Here is a 15,469-nt window from a genome sequence, read left to right as displayed (position 1 = left end):
CGTTGAGAAGACGACCTTGAAAGAAGCTTCAGCCTCAGTTCAAGTAACTTCAATGTCAAGAAAAACTAATTGCATAAGCATTTTATTTCTACCACCGTTCTAGTGATTCCTAACAGCTACAGAACGTCCTCCTACTTTCTTTTCATTCGGATCGCAGCAGCAGATGGTGTAGTTTTTGATACATCCATCTCTGCTGTGTGTTTCCTGGAACATAGGAAACGGTGCATGCAGATATGGTAGTAATCTGGAGAGAACGGCATGTTCGAGTTCACTCGAAAATTTCCGGCAGTTCTACGGCACGAGACGGAGCTTAGATCTGGGCTCTGGGATTGCGCTGGACCACAGCAACTTTCTGCAGTAGTTGAGGAACTTGCCCCATATAAAAGTGCAAATTCTGTAGCTCCAATGCATACATCCGAGTGCTTGATTGCGTCCAATGAAAGCGGCTCCATCAGTGCAGGTAACAGTCAGACTTCTACACACTGCCCTAACGTGGAGAGTAGATAAAACATTGGTTTACAGTACCAATGTGATTCCACTGCACACATAAGTATGCAGGATAATTTTTCTGAAATCCAAATGATTTATCCTAACATCAACAGCTGTCGAACGCTTAGCATCTGATGAAAATTAATTGCATATCAGCAGAGTTTTTTTTAGGGAGAGACATTTGCCACGTTTTTTCTCCCAATCCTGTAAAACGTTATGGCGGATTGAAATGACCCATCATTTACTTTACAATGGGGTTCTGTTATTGAGATAGTAGATGTGCTTGGATATTCAATCAAAAGGAATCCAAAGATTATCCTCATCACTTTATCTCCCCAAAGACCGAAGCGCTATAAAGATACTACTGGATCAATCAGAAAAAGTATCAGGAGAAAAAGGATAGAAATGGGAATGAAGACTTTACGATTGAGCATTTTCTTTTGATCACATATGTGACTGGTTGTATGGGCATTGAATTATCAGAAGGGTGTCCGAGTGAGTCCTAAGAAACTTGGAAAGGATCCTAAAAATAGAAAATTTTATCGAAAAAATGCTAAAAAGTCAGATAAGATCAAATTCCGCACATCTTAGACTCCACACTCTGGAGCTGACAAGTTTACCTTTGCTTACATTTAATCTCTCAGAATAACAAAAACGCGATGCAAAATTTTTTGGCTTCAGGGCAAAGAGTCAGAAAAGTCCTTGACCGACGAGATTTTTCGTTATTATAGCCTGTGTCTAGTGAAAAATTCAGTTTCCTACTTTCTTCATGAGATTTTTCGTTTCGAGAATATTTGTGCCAAACATATTTCATTTATTTTTCCTACATCCCCATTGTGATTCTCTGCAAAATCGCCCAACATTATTTCTGAATCCCTTTCCGTTCCTCTTCCTTCATTTTTTCACCGCTGAATGATGACAGTATTTTGGTGAAAGATTGGCTAGCTGGATCAATCCACATTGCATACCATTGAATAAATGTGATGTCGAACCGCAGAGTGTAGACCAACTCTTCTCGGGTTTTTTTTTTCCCGGCGGCCGTAGGAAAAATCGTTGTAGAGGTCGGCATGTCGTCTTCCACCCCCTCACGTACCAGCTGTTCGCGACCGACCGCGATTACTTGCAGTCACTGAAAAATCCACTAATGCTCAGCTCTGTGCAGCATTCACAGCCCGAAACCTCTTGCTTAGGGCTACCGTAAGCCAGCACCGTCGTACTGAAATGTTCTTCGCCTATGGTATACATCATCTTAAACTCATAAAAGCCTTCTACTATGACTTCTACAATCTTTTCCGTCTCCGCCTGGAGCCAGCTCAGCTTTCTCTTTCCCAAATGCATATATCAACATGGTAACAAACAGATTCCATAAGTTCTATTTCTCTAAATTGCATGCTAGAGCTATAACTTCAACTGATTTTATGTTTACCAACAAATTCTCACCGCCTAATAATAACGTAGAACTCACATAACACTGTAAAATCCTTAGTTTCAACCAGAAATATTCATTTCATTGCAAAAAAAAATGCCAAGAAAAAAAATTTCAGGTACCACCGCCTCAGCCGCCCGCTTGGCATAATAAAGCAGCTAAAACGCATAACGTTTGGCAGCACGCAGCGGATACGATGAGTGGAATGACGCAATCGTACGAACCTCAACGGTCTTACGAACCGGTGAGTTCGATGTAATGACGAGATTGAGGTGTGGCGAAAAATTGCAGAATATTCGATTTCACTGGCTGAGAGAGACGTTCTTTTAACGCAAATCTATCAATCCAAGAAAAAAAATCCTATAAAATTACGACACCTTACTTTGTGACAGATTTTTGCACCAATACCATCCAGCGGCAATTGCAGCCGGGGTTTTTTTTTCCCATTGGTTAATATTTTACGCCTTTTGCGCGTGATTTTACATATTATTTGCTATTTTTTGGTCACATTCCGCGCTTGTAGGCAATAAAAATCTCTACTTGATTATTTCTTTCCAAAATATTCTAAGCTATCAAATTCATGTGGTGTTTCTTGTTACAAGCATGGAAGAAGGTTTTTTTTTGGAAAAAGTTAGAATTATACATTACGGAAGAACATCTTTTTTTTTGAAAAAATACTACTATTATAACTATTATATTATTATAGTATTAATATTGTTATTTATTATCATTATTATTACTATATGTTACGCAGATATGTGTATTTGTTGCTAAAAAAAAATTAAGATGAGAGTTCCTCTCAGTAAATCCTTCCCGTCAATCTTGCAAAATTCAAAACCTCGATTATTTGTTCATAGCTACGTACGCGCACATTTCCCCACCAGTTTTTTTGTTCCATTAGTCGTCGCATTGCGACCATCTCTCGTGCGCGTCTGCACCGCGGGTCCTATAGCTTTCCACGTCTCCCCCCATCGATCAATACGCATCATCATGTGATCGCGGCAACGAGAGCAATAAAAGAGCAGAGTAACCGGGATTTTTTTTTTTGAAAGATTTTTTTTTCTCTTATAGAATGCAATGTTCATCTAATTAAGGTCAAAAACACTTTTTTTTTGCTAACAATTTTTTTTCTCTTTTCTATACTTCGTATGTAAGGAGGATCCAGGAAATACTCTAGGATTCTCTTTTGTATAAAGGCTTAATATTAGATGGGTCCTTCCAAACATTTACTCAATTCTAACATTATTCTGTCAAGGAAAACTCAAGCGCTACGCTGACTATATGAGACTGAAAAATAATAATAACATAACAAATATAAATAATGAAATAAAATATTAAATACTATTCTAAAAATTTTTTTGTTCGCTGAGCAAGAAAGTTATGAAAATAACATTTGAAATGAGTGCTTTGCTTCGTTTTTGAGACGTTGTCATGACATGGCCACGGGGCACGGATCCGTCCGGATCCGGATTCATCAAAGACGTAGATATTGGCTTATCCACAGAAATCCTCGTATCACATTTTTCAGTGTGAAATTTTGATAGAAACCAGCTTTTAATTATTATTCTGATCTTGATCGAATGCATACGAGGGTGGAGATTTTGTAGACCTGTTCTTTTGGGACTTAATTCTAATTAGTCTTAATTTCTGTCTATTTTTAAAATCATCTAAAAAATGAACTGCCCGAATGACAAAATAACATGCAGTTCTATTTCATCTTATTACATCCGATGATGTATATTGTTGTTTGTTTTTGTTAGAACCAGCCAGTAAACAAGAATGCTCTTGTTATCAGCTGTTTTTATCTAGCGAACACAGCAATAGATAATTTATCTATGTTACGTAGGTGTTTTACGAAAACAATTAAATATGAATGGAGGGAGATACGTCACATTATGTTAGGAAAAAGATTTTTTCCTTATTTTTTAGGAATATTCGATGGAAAAATTATTTGTGTAAAATTATGGGTGGTAGTATGCACTAATCAAAATTAATCACTAATCAGATCAAATGGTTATTGATTAATCTGTGGGAAATTATATCAAGATCACCTTGAACAATCCAATAATCTTCCATTTTAGTGTGGACAATGAACGTATAGAAGTACTATTCGGACAAAGAAAGTGTAGCGGCCATAAGGATATAAGTTCCATGACATTTGACGCTTATTTGTAGTTTCCTGAGAGAAAAAAAAATTCTCTCATCTCTTTCGGTATCTTTTCCAACTCTTTTCCATCCTGCAAACGTATAACGTTCAAACAACGTCGTTGTAATATTCACAATGAGCACAGCACTCATTACACTACATATACCCCAGGATGTTTTTTTTTTTGTTGTTGTTGAGCGCCAGAAAATTGACAAGCTTTCGTTAGTTGGATTATAAGGGGCTATGAAGAAAGCTCATCGGAATCTCATTTCAAGGAAAATTTAAGGAAAAATCACTAAAATGACAACTGGATAAATGGAAAAAAGTGACCACTGGATAAATGGAAAAAATGATAAATAAAACGGATGACAACTGGTCGGTACGCAATCGTGCGTCTGATCGATTTTGCACAACTTTTGGCTCCATGGTTGCCCATTTAATACAGGGAATCCTTACATAGCATGGGGGAATTTCTTTTCACCCTATTAGTGTCATCTACATCTGGAAATGTGGAAGCCATTGGAGACAAGAGATCGTCGAAATGGTTTCAGAAAACTAAGCGTTCCACCTCTTTTAGGGATCAGGGCAAAATACGGCAGGTGAATTATAGGTTACAGCTATAACTAGGAATTCATACCGGTTTGTCGAATGAATCCGAGCGCGTAGCTGTGCAGAAGAAAAAAAACATTTCGCAGACGGCCTCAGATCCAGAGAATGAACACAACGGATGAAAATGAAATGTAGATCACAAATAAACCAGCCACACATCAATACTCCTCCATGTTTTTGATCTATCGGAGTCGGCAGGCAGAGCCCTGTGGAAAAACTTTTCTACCTCGTTGTCATCGTCTTCTACGGGGATTACCAGTTCTATAAAATGAGGTACGAACCAGTCACAAATGTTTTTTTTTCATTGAGTTTCCAAACTGCCTTAATAGTTACTGTGAGATTTTCTGGAGACTAGGCGTTTAAGAGGGAAAATCACTTATGTTAATTACTTACAAATTACTTATAAAGCACTTACTTATTTTCATTTTTTGGTTTTTGTGGAGGCCAACGAGAGCGATAACGCTGAAACGTTAGCTGTGAATATGTGTAGGTCGGCAACAATTTTGGTCTTTAATTAAAGTAACATAATAAGGAAATTTTCACTTCTTTCTAGAACTATGTGAATCCTTGGTTCAGTAGTTGGATAGAACTTTCACTTTCACCTTTTTTATAATACTAGGTCCTGATATAAACCAGAAAAATAGATATTTTCGGTGCATAGCTCAGACTCACTCCAATAACTTGTCAATTCTTTTTGAAACAAAGAGAAATGCAAGAAAATTTTGTCATTTTTTGTAATTTTTCTTCTCGAATAAGTGCCTTTAAAGAGTTGTAGGAATGAGCATCGTTAAGGAGTATTATATGTCGGAATTGAAACAGGCTATGAGCTGGTTTTAAGGAGCGGAATGATAGCGGATGATATAAGGAGATCACAATTGACAATTGATAAATTGATCAATATAGCATCAAAACAGGTCACAAACAACTATCCATTCATTTTGTCTTCGATGAATTTATGTGTTCTTTTTATTTTTTTAGTGTTACTTTTTATAATTTAATTAATTATTAGTAATTTTTATTAGTGTTACTATAACTATTTTGTGAATATTGCAGCTCAGCCTAATGTTTTGAGGATTCGAATCTATTTATGTCGTTATTTCCATAGAACTAATTTTTAGGGTCAAAAATCTTTACAAAATTCCTCAATAACGTTTTTGATAACGAATGATGTGAAAATAAATTCAGCATTAAACAGTTCCTACTTTTCTGCAAATTTCGCTTCTAAATTCTTACTGGCAGTCCGTCTATTTTATTTCAGCTGCCTCGTGGAACCCTATCACAAATTACTATCAGAGGTAATTAATTAGACATAATCAAAAACATCACAGAGAAAAAAGAAGGAGATTAAAATTGAAAAGGTGGATCGTTTCTCCTCTTTCTAGACGATTCACCTTGGATTAGCCTTCCTCGAGGCTTCTCAGTAGTGCTTAGCCAATAAATCCCCTTCTCATCACATATTCTATGGGATTAACGAGTTTCATCTAATTAATTAACTCTAACTTTTTAAATTCAACCACATTTCTGTATGAAAATCATAGTTTGAAGTCTACCGGATGATTTGGGTCCCACAGCCAGCTCTTACGGTATTTTCGTGTCTCAGAGTTAAAAAGCAATCACCCACATGGTAGTTTGGATCTCTCGGGTAGTGCTTTTCATCACTGACACGTCATGCGGTGCGATTGTAGTTCACCAGCGCAAGGCGCACTTCGTATGCCTCGCTGGTTGACTTCGACGCCTTAACATGTGGAAAATACAATACATGAGACAAGCTAGTAAAGCTTATTCCTGCCAGAAAACAGTTTCAAGCGGACACATTCGATTTGTTAACGTAAAAAAGTTTTAAATGTTATTTATTTTGTCAATTACTCACTTGAAATGGAAATATTGGAGCGCTTTGGACTAATGGACCAGCAAAGATTCTTCAAATATTACATAATTATGCTTTCGAAGACTTCGCTCTTATCGATTAATGTGTATTCAGTGTTGAAAAGAAGTGTTGAAATAAATTACTGAAGTAATAAAGGTTTTTTTCTTGGAAATTCTCACCAGACTGGAATTTCGTTGAAGGCCAGAAAAAAGAGGTCCCGAAAATTCGGTGGCCTAATTACTGTAAGGGTAAATATCCAGTGACAAAATTTCCAGATTAAGCTTTTCTTCCCGGGAAGCTGTACGAAACTTATTCTAACAGTAAGAATGCATATCCGTTTCCATTTCGGAGTCCGAAGAAATATTGGAAATCGTACTTTTTTTTTGAAATAACGTTTCTGCAAATCATTGAATTATTTTTTTAGTTTACGGAAAAAAATTGGAAGAAAACTGAAAGTATGTATAGCTCTTTCTAACGGAAACTTGTTAAAGCTGAATATAAATATAAAGTGAAAATAATGTATGAAGTATATAACAAAAAATTGTTAGTGAAAAAATCGTGTACTGTAGTTTTCACTCGAGGATGTAGCAGGACGTACGCAACCTAATTCCCTGAGTTTCAATTTCCTCTGGTTATTTTTCCACTTTTTAGAGCTATTACCAAAGCGGTGGCGATTCGCAGCAGTACCGATCACAGTACCACGAAGAACGTCACATGCAATCGCAGCCAAGTTATCAGCACAGCTATCAACAGCGTCACGAACAACAACAACAACAACAACAACAACAACAACAACATCATCATCATCAACCAGTACAGTACGCTACCAGTGCTCCTGTACAAGGCTATACGAGCTCTCAGCACACTGAGAGTCATACTACACATTCAATCCCAGCGCCGCAGGTTTTTTTCTTCGCATAATTTTGCAATCAAAGATAAATTTTGCAATTATTCTATTCTTTCTTTTTTGTTTTAGACATACATCACTTCGGGTCCCATTGGCGGAAGTAACGCAGAAATGCAGGTGAACACTGGTTACAATACGAATCAAATCGACTACGTGCGAGATCATTTCGATAAGTATCGCGCTGGTCCAAGGTATCCAGGATCGCATCACGAGCAATCCAGTCAATCTAACTACAGCAAAAGTTATTCCTCGTCCGCGCAGCATCAGAACGTAACACAGGTCGATCATTCTTACGTATGGATCTTTCATTCTCTCTTTAATAGTCCATACTTTAAAAAAATAGCAAAATTATACAATAATTTTTTCAGTTCTGACAATTAAAGAAAATTAAATTAGAAACTAATCAGAATAAATTATATACACCTTTAAAATTAAGGCAAACATGGAAATAATTGAAAAGTCAACACATCCCTGATGAAATTTTACGTTGCGTACATCTAAAGTGAACTTCCTACGGAACCTGGTCGGACAAGTAATTTTTGAGTAACAGCATGTAACTTGTCCAAATCAATAACGTAGCAACGTATTGATTTTTCCAAAGGACAGCTGTCCCATGATATGTGATTAGGAGCATTCTTATCTCGCTTAATTCTATTCTTAGTGTTAAGAAAAAATTCGAGTTGCTGGAAGAGTTTATTCCAAATGGAACAGAAAATATGTACATGAGAATGCAAGTGAATAAAAAAGGATGAAGATAAAATAATCTTGCGGGATAAAATATATATTTGATTTTTGAGATGGGTCCCATATTATATCGCTCTGATACGGAATTCTTTAAGACCTTGCTCGGAAAAGAAATCATTGTACTCTCACATCTGGATATCGGGAAATTAATGCGTTCATCAGCTACCGTAAAAACCGCATCATTGACACATTAAACTAGCAGCGACACAGTCGATTTCTTAGAGAAAAAAAAACTAACTTGTAGCAGCTGCGTCGCCTGCAGATGTTCCTAAATAAGCAGCTAGTTCCTCAAATATTTCCTTATTCAAAAAAAAATCAGAACGGATTTTTTCTTTTCGTCATTATCATGTACTATCGTCATGTGTCACTAACTATACGATGTAGGGAAGCTCAATCTTTTTCCAGGGGAAGAATTTCCAAATCTCCATATATGATAATAATAATAATAATAATAATAATAATAATAATAGTAATAATAATAGTAATAATAAAGTAAGCTGAAGCCTTCCGCATACTTATACATGTATTTCGTAATCTAGCGCTGACATGAAAGCAGCGCAAAGTGGATTATGGCAGCATGGTTAGGAAAGCGGCGGAGTTTTCCTAACCGGGCTTATTAAATCTGACAATGAACTATAAACCTAGTTCGCGACAGCTAAAATGAGATCCATAAACGATTCAATTTCAGCAAAGTGCGATTCCACTACCACCTGCCGGACAGACGTATAGTTTTAGCACGGAAACAAGGGTAAGTGGACAGTGCCCACCAACTGCTCCACATCATACTCCCACAATCGACAACAAAAGTTATATAGTCAACAGATCAAAGGTTAAAAGTTACTAATCCATAGCTATAGACATATGGATTGTCGCTTTACGTTCTTCTAACGCCAACGATGTGCTTCCAACTGCTTGTTTCGCTTAGAAATACAATAATATGCTTGAATGAATCATAGTGATACTAGTGTATCGCATCTTGTATTATTTTTGAAAGTACGGATAAATATTTTGTTTATTTTTATTTATGTTCTGTTCATGTACAACATCTATTTATTGTATGTGTTTACCTCAATAAATTTAATATTTCTTTTAGAGTACCGCACAAGGAAGTGGACCGGTGTCAAACTCGGCCAATTACCAGCAGAGCAGCTACAATCAATCGTCATATTCCAGTGAGAAATCGAAACCGGCCCCATTTGAAAGAAGTCATGAGGTGATCCTTTTCCTTTTCCCTCTAATTTTTTATTTGTAGATGTTTTAAGCATGTCATCGAGAATGTCATTGTTTCATGTTTCGTTCTTTAAGTTTGTAAACGTCGGGGTTTTTCTTAGCGAGCCCATGGATAGCGCTATCCTTTGAAATCAACAAAGTAATTGTGGTGAAAGAAGCCGCAATTTTTTTCAGGGACATAGAAAAAAAGGAAGAACAGAGAGATTTAACTGCTGACTGAAATATGAAGCTATTGGAACAGAGCACGATCCCCCACAACGGCTGCAATGCACCGTTGACTCATCCTTCCGTTGTCCCTCATTAACGGGAACAGTAGAAAAAGAACTTTGCTGCATTTCATTCCATCACGGACCTTTACACACATAGAATCTCTTACACATGCTCCCTGCTATCTCAACTCAAGGATCCGTAATAGAAAAGAAAGATAAACTACCTCTACTAAACCACCTCACCATTGATCATATTTTACAGCTGGATTAATGATGAAGATTTGTCTGCAAATGTCCGTGGATTTTGTGATATTCTGACGAAGAAACGTTGAGATAATGATAAAATAAGCACAGCTCATGCTCTCCGCATGACTTTGCTGAAAAGAGGAATTACACAAGAATGCACGGAAAAAAGCTCGATAATTGACTTGCGAAAATCCTGAATTTATCGGGAGCAAGAGGAAAAAAGACGCATTCCTCCGCATTTCTCGATTCTTTAACGTACTTACCGTGCAGATTCTTACTGAACCAGTATTTATTGATGAGAGCAGTTCCTCCTATGCCAACTGTTCACTTTAAAACAAAAGCTTCCTGAAAAGCTTCACAAAAAGTGCTCATGTACAAACGACGCGAAGTGACACCGGCTGCGAAGGCGGTGCCGAAATTCGCTCATTGGTCAACGTCTCATTTGGCACCGCCCAAATTTAAACTTCTCGCAGCGGATCTCGTTTCCGTGCAAAATTCGCAATGTGAAAGTTGATGTATTGGTTCTTTCGTAGAGCACGTGCAACATAACACCCGCATCAGAACGTGGCAGACGGGAACACTTGGGTCCCGAGAGGATTGACAGCACAACCGTGATATCTATTTCTATGAGAATTCGGATATCTGCTGCAGTTTTTTGAAGAACCAACCGTCCGAGAAAATCGATAGAATTTTACTTGACTTTCGATTCTCTCACTGACCGTGGTGGTTAAAAATACATTCACGAAAGTGTCGTGTTAGGACCTCGGAGGGAAAAATACATTCACGAAAGTGTCGTGTTAGGACCTCGGAGGGAAAGGCTGCGTTTTCCCACAAACATTCTTCAGTGTTCCAGAAAATTTCCCATGGGATAATGATGCTGATCGAATGATCGCTTTAACTATGTCTTTGCTAGAACTCAGTTTCCACGGTAAATCAGTCGCAGGACTCCCCTTCGCAGTTCTGTTCAGGACCACCAAGAGCAAATTGTTGGTCTAACAGTGTAATAATTTTTACACATAGAATTTTTATGCTATGCATATTTTAATCTGTACAAAACCTCTCCCACACAACCAAAATTACTTCCTTTCAATGACTCAGCTTTTCACATTCATTCACAAATCATTCATGAAATCGTCGAATGTTTCGAATTTTACCTCAAAAAAGACCATATGAGTAATGTGAATCGACCAGTTGAGCGGGACGACGCTCCACTTTACACTGTTCCTCCATCAGAGAGGGAGAGGGAAAAAAACGTTTCGAAGTTTCTCGAAAACCCACGCCTCGGCAGTTATAAGCCTCACCAGATGTGTTTTCGTATTCAGGCCAGTAGTTATCACAAATCCGTTTCGATGGACACCCGCTCTATTCCGACTGCACCTCCTGCTTCATTAAAGGTCGTTTAACACAGCTATAATAACAACTACTAACTAAATAATTAACAAATATTTAAAAGAAATTCTTTCATCGGTTTTCTTATTTTTCTGTTCGATGTGACATCGTTATCGAGAGGTTTTCGTTAGCTTTTCTGTCTTCAACAAACATTTACTTGCATAATTTGCATCGATTTCTATTCAAGGAATTTTTGATCTTCTTTTCACTTTGAAATAATCTCTAGTGACTACAGACATTACTCATTTGGATGGCTACTTTGGATTTTCTACACTGAATTCAGCTTCCATCTGGGCTTCACCGTAATTTTTCTACTTCTTTGCCTAGGTCTGCATCAACCAGGATCGATCCGGTAACGATCGGTCCTACTAAGTGTTCATCTGGAAAAATCCATCCTTTATATGCTTGAAATCCATTGCGACATTTCCGAATTACAGTAATACAACTAAACAATTAAGTAATTACAGTAATGAGCTATTCCTCTTTCTGTCTTCAATATACCAACAGAGCCTATCCAGGGTGTAAAAATTCCGAAGATATACTAAAAATCTTCCACCGCCACCTCACTAAGCGCTAGGCGCTGTCCTACCACAAGTTTTTTTGTCTCGCGACTCGCCGCGTTGCACGGCACCTGTGCATCCGCTGCATCGATCGATATGATAAGGTTGGCATGGGACTGACAAAGGTGTGGAGCGTCTGGCATTTGGGAATGCTACGCTCGTATCGACTAGTCCTCCCAACGTCTGCCCCTCGGATCATCAGCTGTTTCTTCGACCGATCACTTGAAGGATTTGCTCACTCCTAAGTTTACTTCATGTACATTGGCCTGGGGAAAATTCCTCTCCGAATTCTATTACAACCGAACATTTATTCAGTATCCAAATCCCTGTTTTCTAGGGGGAACCTTTTGTTGGAACCTTTTGTCTCTACCATAATCTAGCCTAACTGCTACTTAGCATTACATTATCTCTACATTACTGCCTTGTTTTCCCCCACCTATTTATCTACTTGTTTTCAGTTGTTTTCAGTTTGCCTCTCATCAATTATAGTCGGCGACGAGCGCGCGCAGACAGGTGGGGGCGATGCGTCTGTCGCTATTTCTTCACCATACACGCACTCTCTTTTCTCTCTGCCCTGCTTCAATCGATTACCCGCAGCGCTCACCTAAATGGACACATTCGCCATCGAATAAACATTATCAGGCCGAGAATTTAAAAGTTCCCTCAACACTTCCTCAGAGGATAAGGAGCGGAGCCATCCTCTATCACTTTATTAGTTTGACTTCTGGGACTGAGTTATTCAGAACCGTTTGCATCTGAAACTGGCCATTTAAACGATTTCCTACTGTAACCGAAAGGATCCTAACGTTACCGGAAGATTTTCTTGTGATCTTTTTTTTCCTGCGTCGGATAAAATACCTCTAGAGGCCCTCAATCCGAAGTATTCGTAATTAATGGCCCCCAAAACAGAGGTTTACTCGGAAACGCGTTTTTTTCCTACTCAGACGCCCACGGCTGTGGTGCCAGGAATTGGAATGGGGCAGATGAGCTAGAAACTGTGTATAATGCGGAGAAGGTCGTAGATTGTTATGCGGCAGTCAGTCATCCGGGTAAACATAAGTGCAGAAGCGCCTTTTGTTCGCTGCAAGCACTTTTCCATCCGCCGTTCTCAACATCCCAACTGTTCAACTTTTTCCTCCGAGAAAAAGGAATCTCTTCCTCCTCTTTCTCCCTCTCCCTTCTTAGTTGCTTTCATAAATTGCTTTATTACAGAAAATGCTGTGGAAAATGATATGATTTTCATATTTTCAATGAATTCCATTTTCAAATTCTTGTGAAACACACAGAAGCTGCAAACAAACACATTGAAACAGATTTTCAAAAATTGAAACAATTTTTTTCCTGCTCCGGCGGTCTTTGAGTAGCTCAGCTGAAGACTTTTCGGTTTTTCTCAAAGGTTTAACGGTTTAACTCTTCTTCATCTTTTTTTCTTCCTAAACTACTGACGTTCACCGTCATACAGCAAAATATCAGCGATTTTAGTGCAGCTCAAAAAAAACTGTTTTGGCTTGTCCTCACTTCGCTCCGTATCCGCTTACGCGAATGACATGAATGCTGTTGCACCCCGTTGACTTACCGTAGTTCACTAACTGTAGCGGTTACTGTAAAGCTAAAACGTCAAAATGCTTCTTGTGCCTACTAGCACTATTTTACTCACATCCGATTCATCTCTCTCCGGTGATTTGATCATGTAAACACCTATTCAAATGCTTGATTTATTTATTCCTTGCTGTCGCACACAATATACATACGTATTGATCAGTGTAGGACCCATGTTTTTTTCTCTATAATGAAAATTCTCGTGTGAACAGGACGAAACACCTTGACACATCCTGGCATTGCACTGTTCCATGAGAAATATTTCGTCGTGATCGCTTTATAATCGTATAGAACAAATTACGTCCTTATTTTCAAGTTTTTCCTTATCGTTTAGGGCGAAAAAATCGGGAAAATGTTCGCATCGGATGAAACTCGAAATATTCCGATTCATCTGACAAGCTCCATGTCTGAGGTTATTCTTTGCTAAAGCAATCAGTTCAGGATTGTTGCTTCGAATCAAAAAAGAACGACGTAAACTTAAGCGAAACCCCGCTGCTTTGAGGAAAATAAAGAATTTTATGTTTCATCAAATGAAGAATATTAGTTCTTTTATGTTGTAGAGATTTTAGGTTTTTAGTTAGTCTTTTTTTCGTTGGAGCCGATTATTTTTAGTCTTGCATGTTCCCTTAGTTACCAGTAACTAAACGTTACGGTAATAATCTTGACGTCATTTAGGCGAGCCGAACATCATTCCAAAAGAGCAGCAGCTCAAAAGAGGAAACTCGTTCCGTGCCAATAAAGCCGACTCACTCAGAGTTTAAGGTTTTTGAAAAGAGTAGATTAGAGGATTGAATATTAGTCTAGAAAGTGTGATGTTCAATAGTTAATACATAAAAAAGGATGGTTACTAAGAACAAAAGCTGGGTGTGGAGAAAATTCTAGAAACGGGAGTAGTCACTTGTCAGAGAGAGAAGATCTTTTTTGTGGATTCTAGCTCCATCAATGAATTTTCGTAAGGAATTTTTCATATTTTTCTTTAAGGCCAGTAGCAGACCGGGATTTCCGACCCGGTATCTGACCAGGGTCCAGTCAGATACAAACAAATGTTACCAGTCTTATCCAACAAAGTAAACTCAAATATGAATACGATAATTGCTGTTGGAGGCACAAAAAAAATTCGATAGCGATATTTAGTGTTGAAATTGCTATTGATGGAGTCAAAAACATCTAAGGTAGAGATAATCCATTTGGTAGTAAAAAAAATCAAGTTATATTAAGGCAAATTATTTCTTTGTAAGCTACCGCATGCTTTAGTCTCTCTAAAGTCTCTCTAAAGCTGCTTTAGTCTCTCTACAGCTGATAAATAAAGTTCGGTTTAGATCTGGCGTTTGGTTGGAATATATTAACCTACGGTCTGTCAAAATCTATTCAAGTATAGGGATTCCTTGAAGGATTGATTGAAGGAAACGGAAACGATAAGGTTTTTTCTTCGTAATGTGAGAAGGTGAACGTTTCAGATATTCTACTCCACACCCAGAAAGATTAAATATTACAGTAGAAATCAAACTTCTCTCCTCTTAACTACGGATTAAAAACAATATCAGACTTCTCAGTAGTTTGGTTCAAGTTGGATTTTATCAGCATGGCGTACATATTTGGAAATTATTTGGCCGCAACATCATCTCGTGAAATGTGAAGCAAATTTTTGACAAATTTTTTAGTTTTTCTGCGTTTACATAGAGTACTGCATAGTTGGAATAATCCAACTGCACGCTTACCTGGAATTTGAAGGTTTCGAAACTGGAATGTGGAAAGATGTGAAATATTTATTTAGAACAATGTAAAAAAATTACAAATGCTCTATGAAATGTGTAGGTGAGCAATCACAAGTAAAGTAGTTATTGTTTAAAATATTCGGAAAAGGTAACCATCTACGTAGGTTGTTCTTTTTTCAAACCATGCTGTAAAATATTTCTTATCTCCATGATAAGCGAATAAATTTTAGGAGAGCTATCAGAGAAGCGAATCTTCGAAGCAGGAGACTACACGATCAATTCCTGTACATTCGGTTGGGGGAAACCTTCAGGTTCGTTAGAATTCACGATTTA

At 37.8% G+C, this 15,469-nt stretch overlaps 1 protein-coding gene across 3 annotated transcripts in view; it reads left to right on the top strand.

Annotated features, from left to right (window-relative positions):
* RB195_003912 (uncharacterized protein) overlaps positions 1–15,469 on the top strand; it is a gene marked incomplete at both ends in the record, with an annotated part of 45,453 nt that overhangs the window by 26,509 nt on the left and 3,475 nt on the right. For all 3 annotated transcript variants that reach the window (XM_064201784.1, XM_064201783.1, XM_064201781.1), the window contains 9 exons: positions 2,034–2,159; positions 7,189–7,440; positions 7,514–7,723; positions 8,877–8,936; positions 9,282–9,401; positions 11,196–11,267; positions 13,756–13,833; positions 14,097–14,183; positions 15,367–15,447. In XM_064201784.1, the coding sequence (XP_064057662.1) occupies positions 2,034–2,159; positions 7,189–7,440; positions 7,514–7,723; positions 8,877–8,936; positions 9,282–9,401; positions 11,196–11,267; positions 13,756–13,833; positions 14,097–14,183; positions 15,367–15,447 (1,086 nt within the window). The remainder of the gene's footprint in view (positions 1–2,033; positions 2,160–7,188; positions 7,441–7,513; positions 7,724–8,876; positions 8,937–9,281; positions 9,402–11,195; positions 11,268–13,755; positions 13,834–14,096; positions 14,184–15,366; positions 15,448–15,469) is intronic.

This window comes from Necator americanus, chromosome IV (genome assembly GCF_031761385.1).
Source record: "Necator americanus strain Aroian chromosome IV, whole genome shotgun sequence".
Taxonomy (NCBI): Eukaryota; Metazoa; Nematoda; class Chromadorea; order Rhabditida; family Ancylostomatidae; genus Necator; species Necator americanus.
Note: the sequence above shows the minus strand (reverse complement) of the source record. Positions and strands in the feature narration are given on the sequence as shown.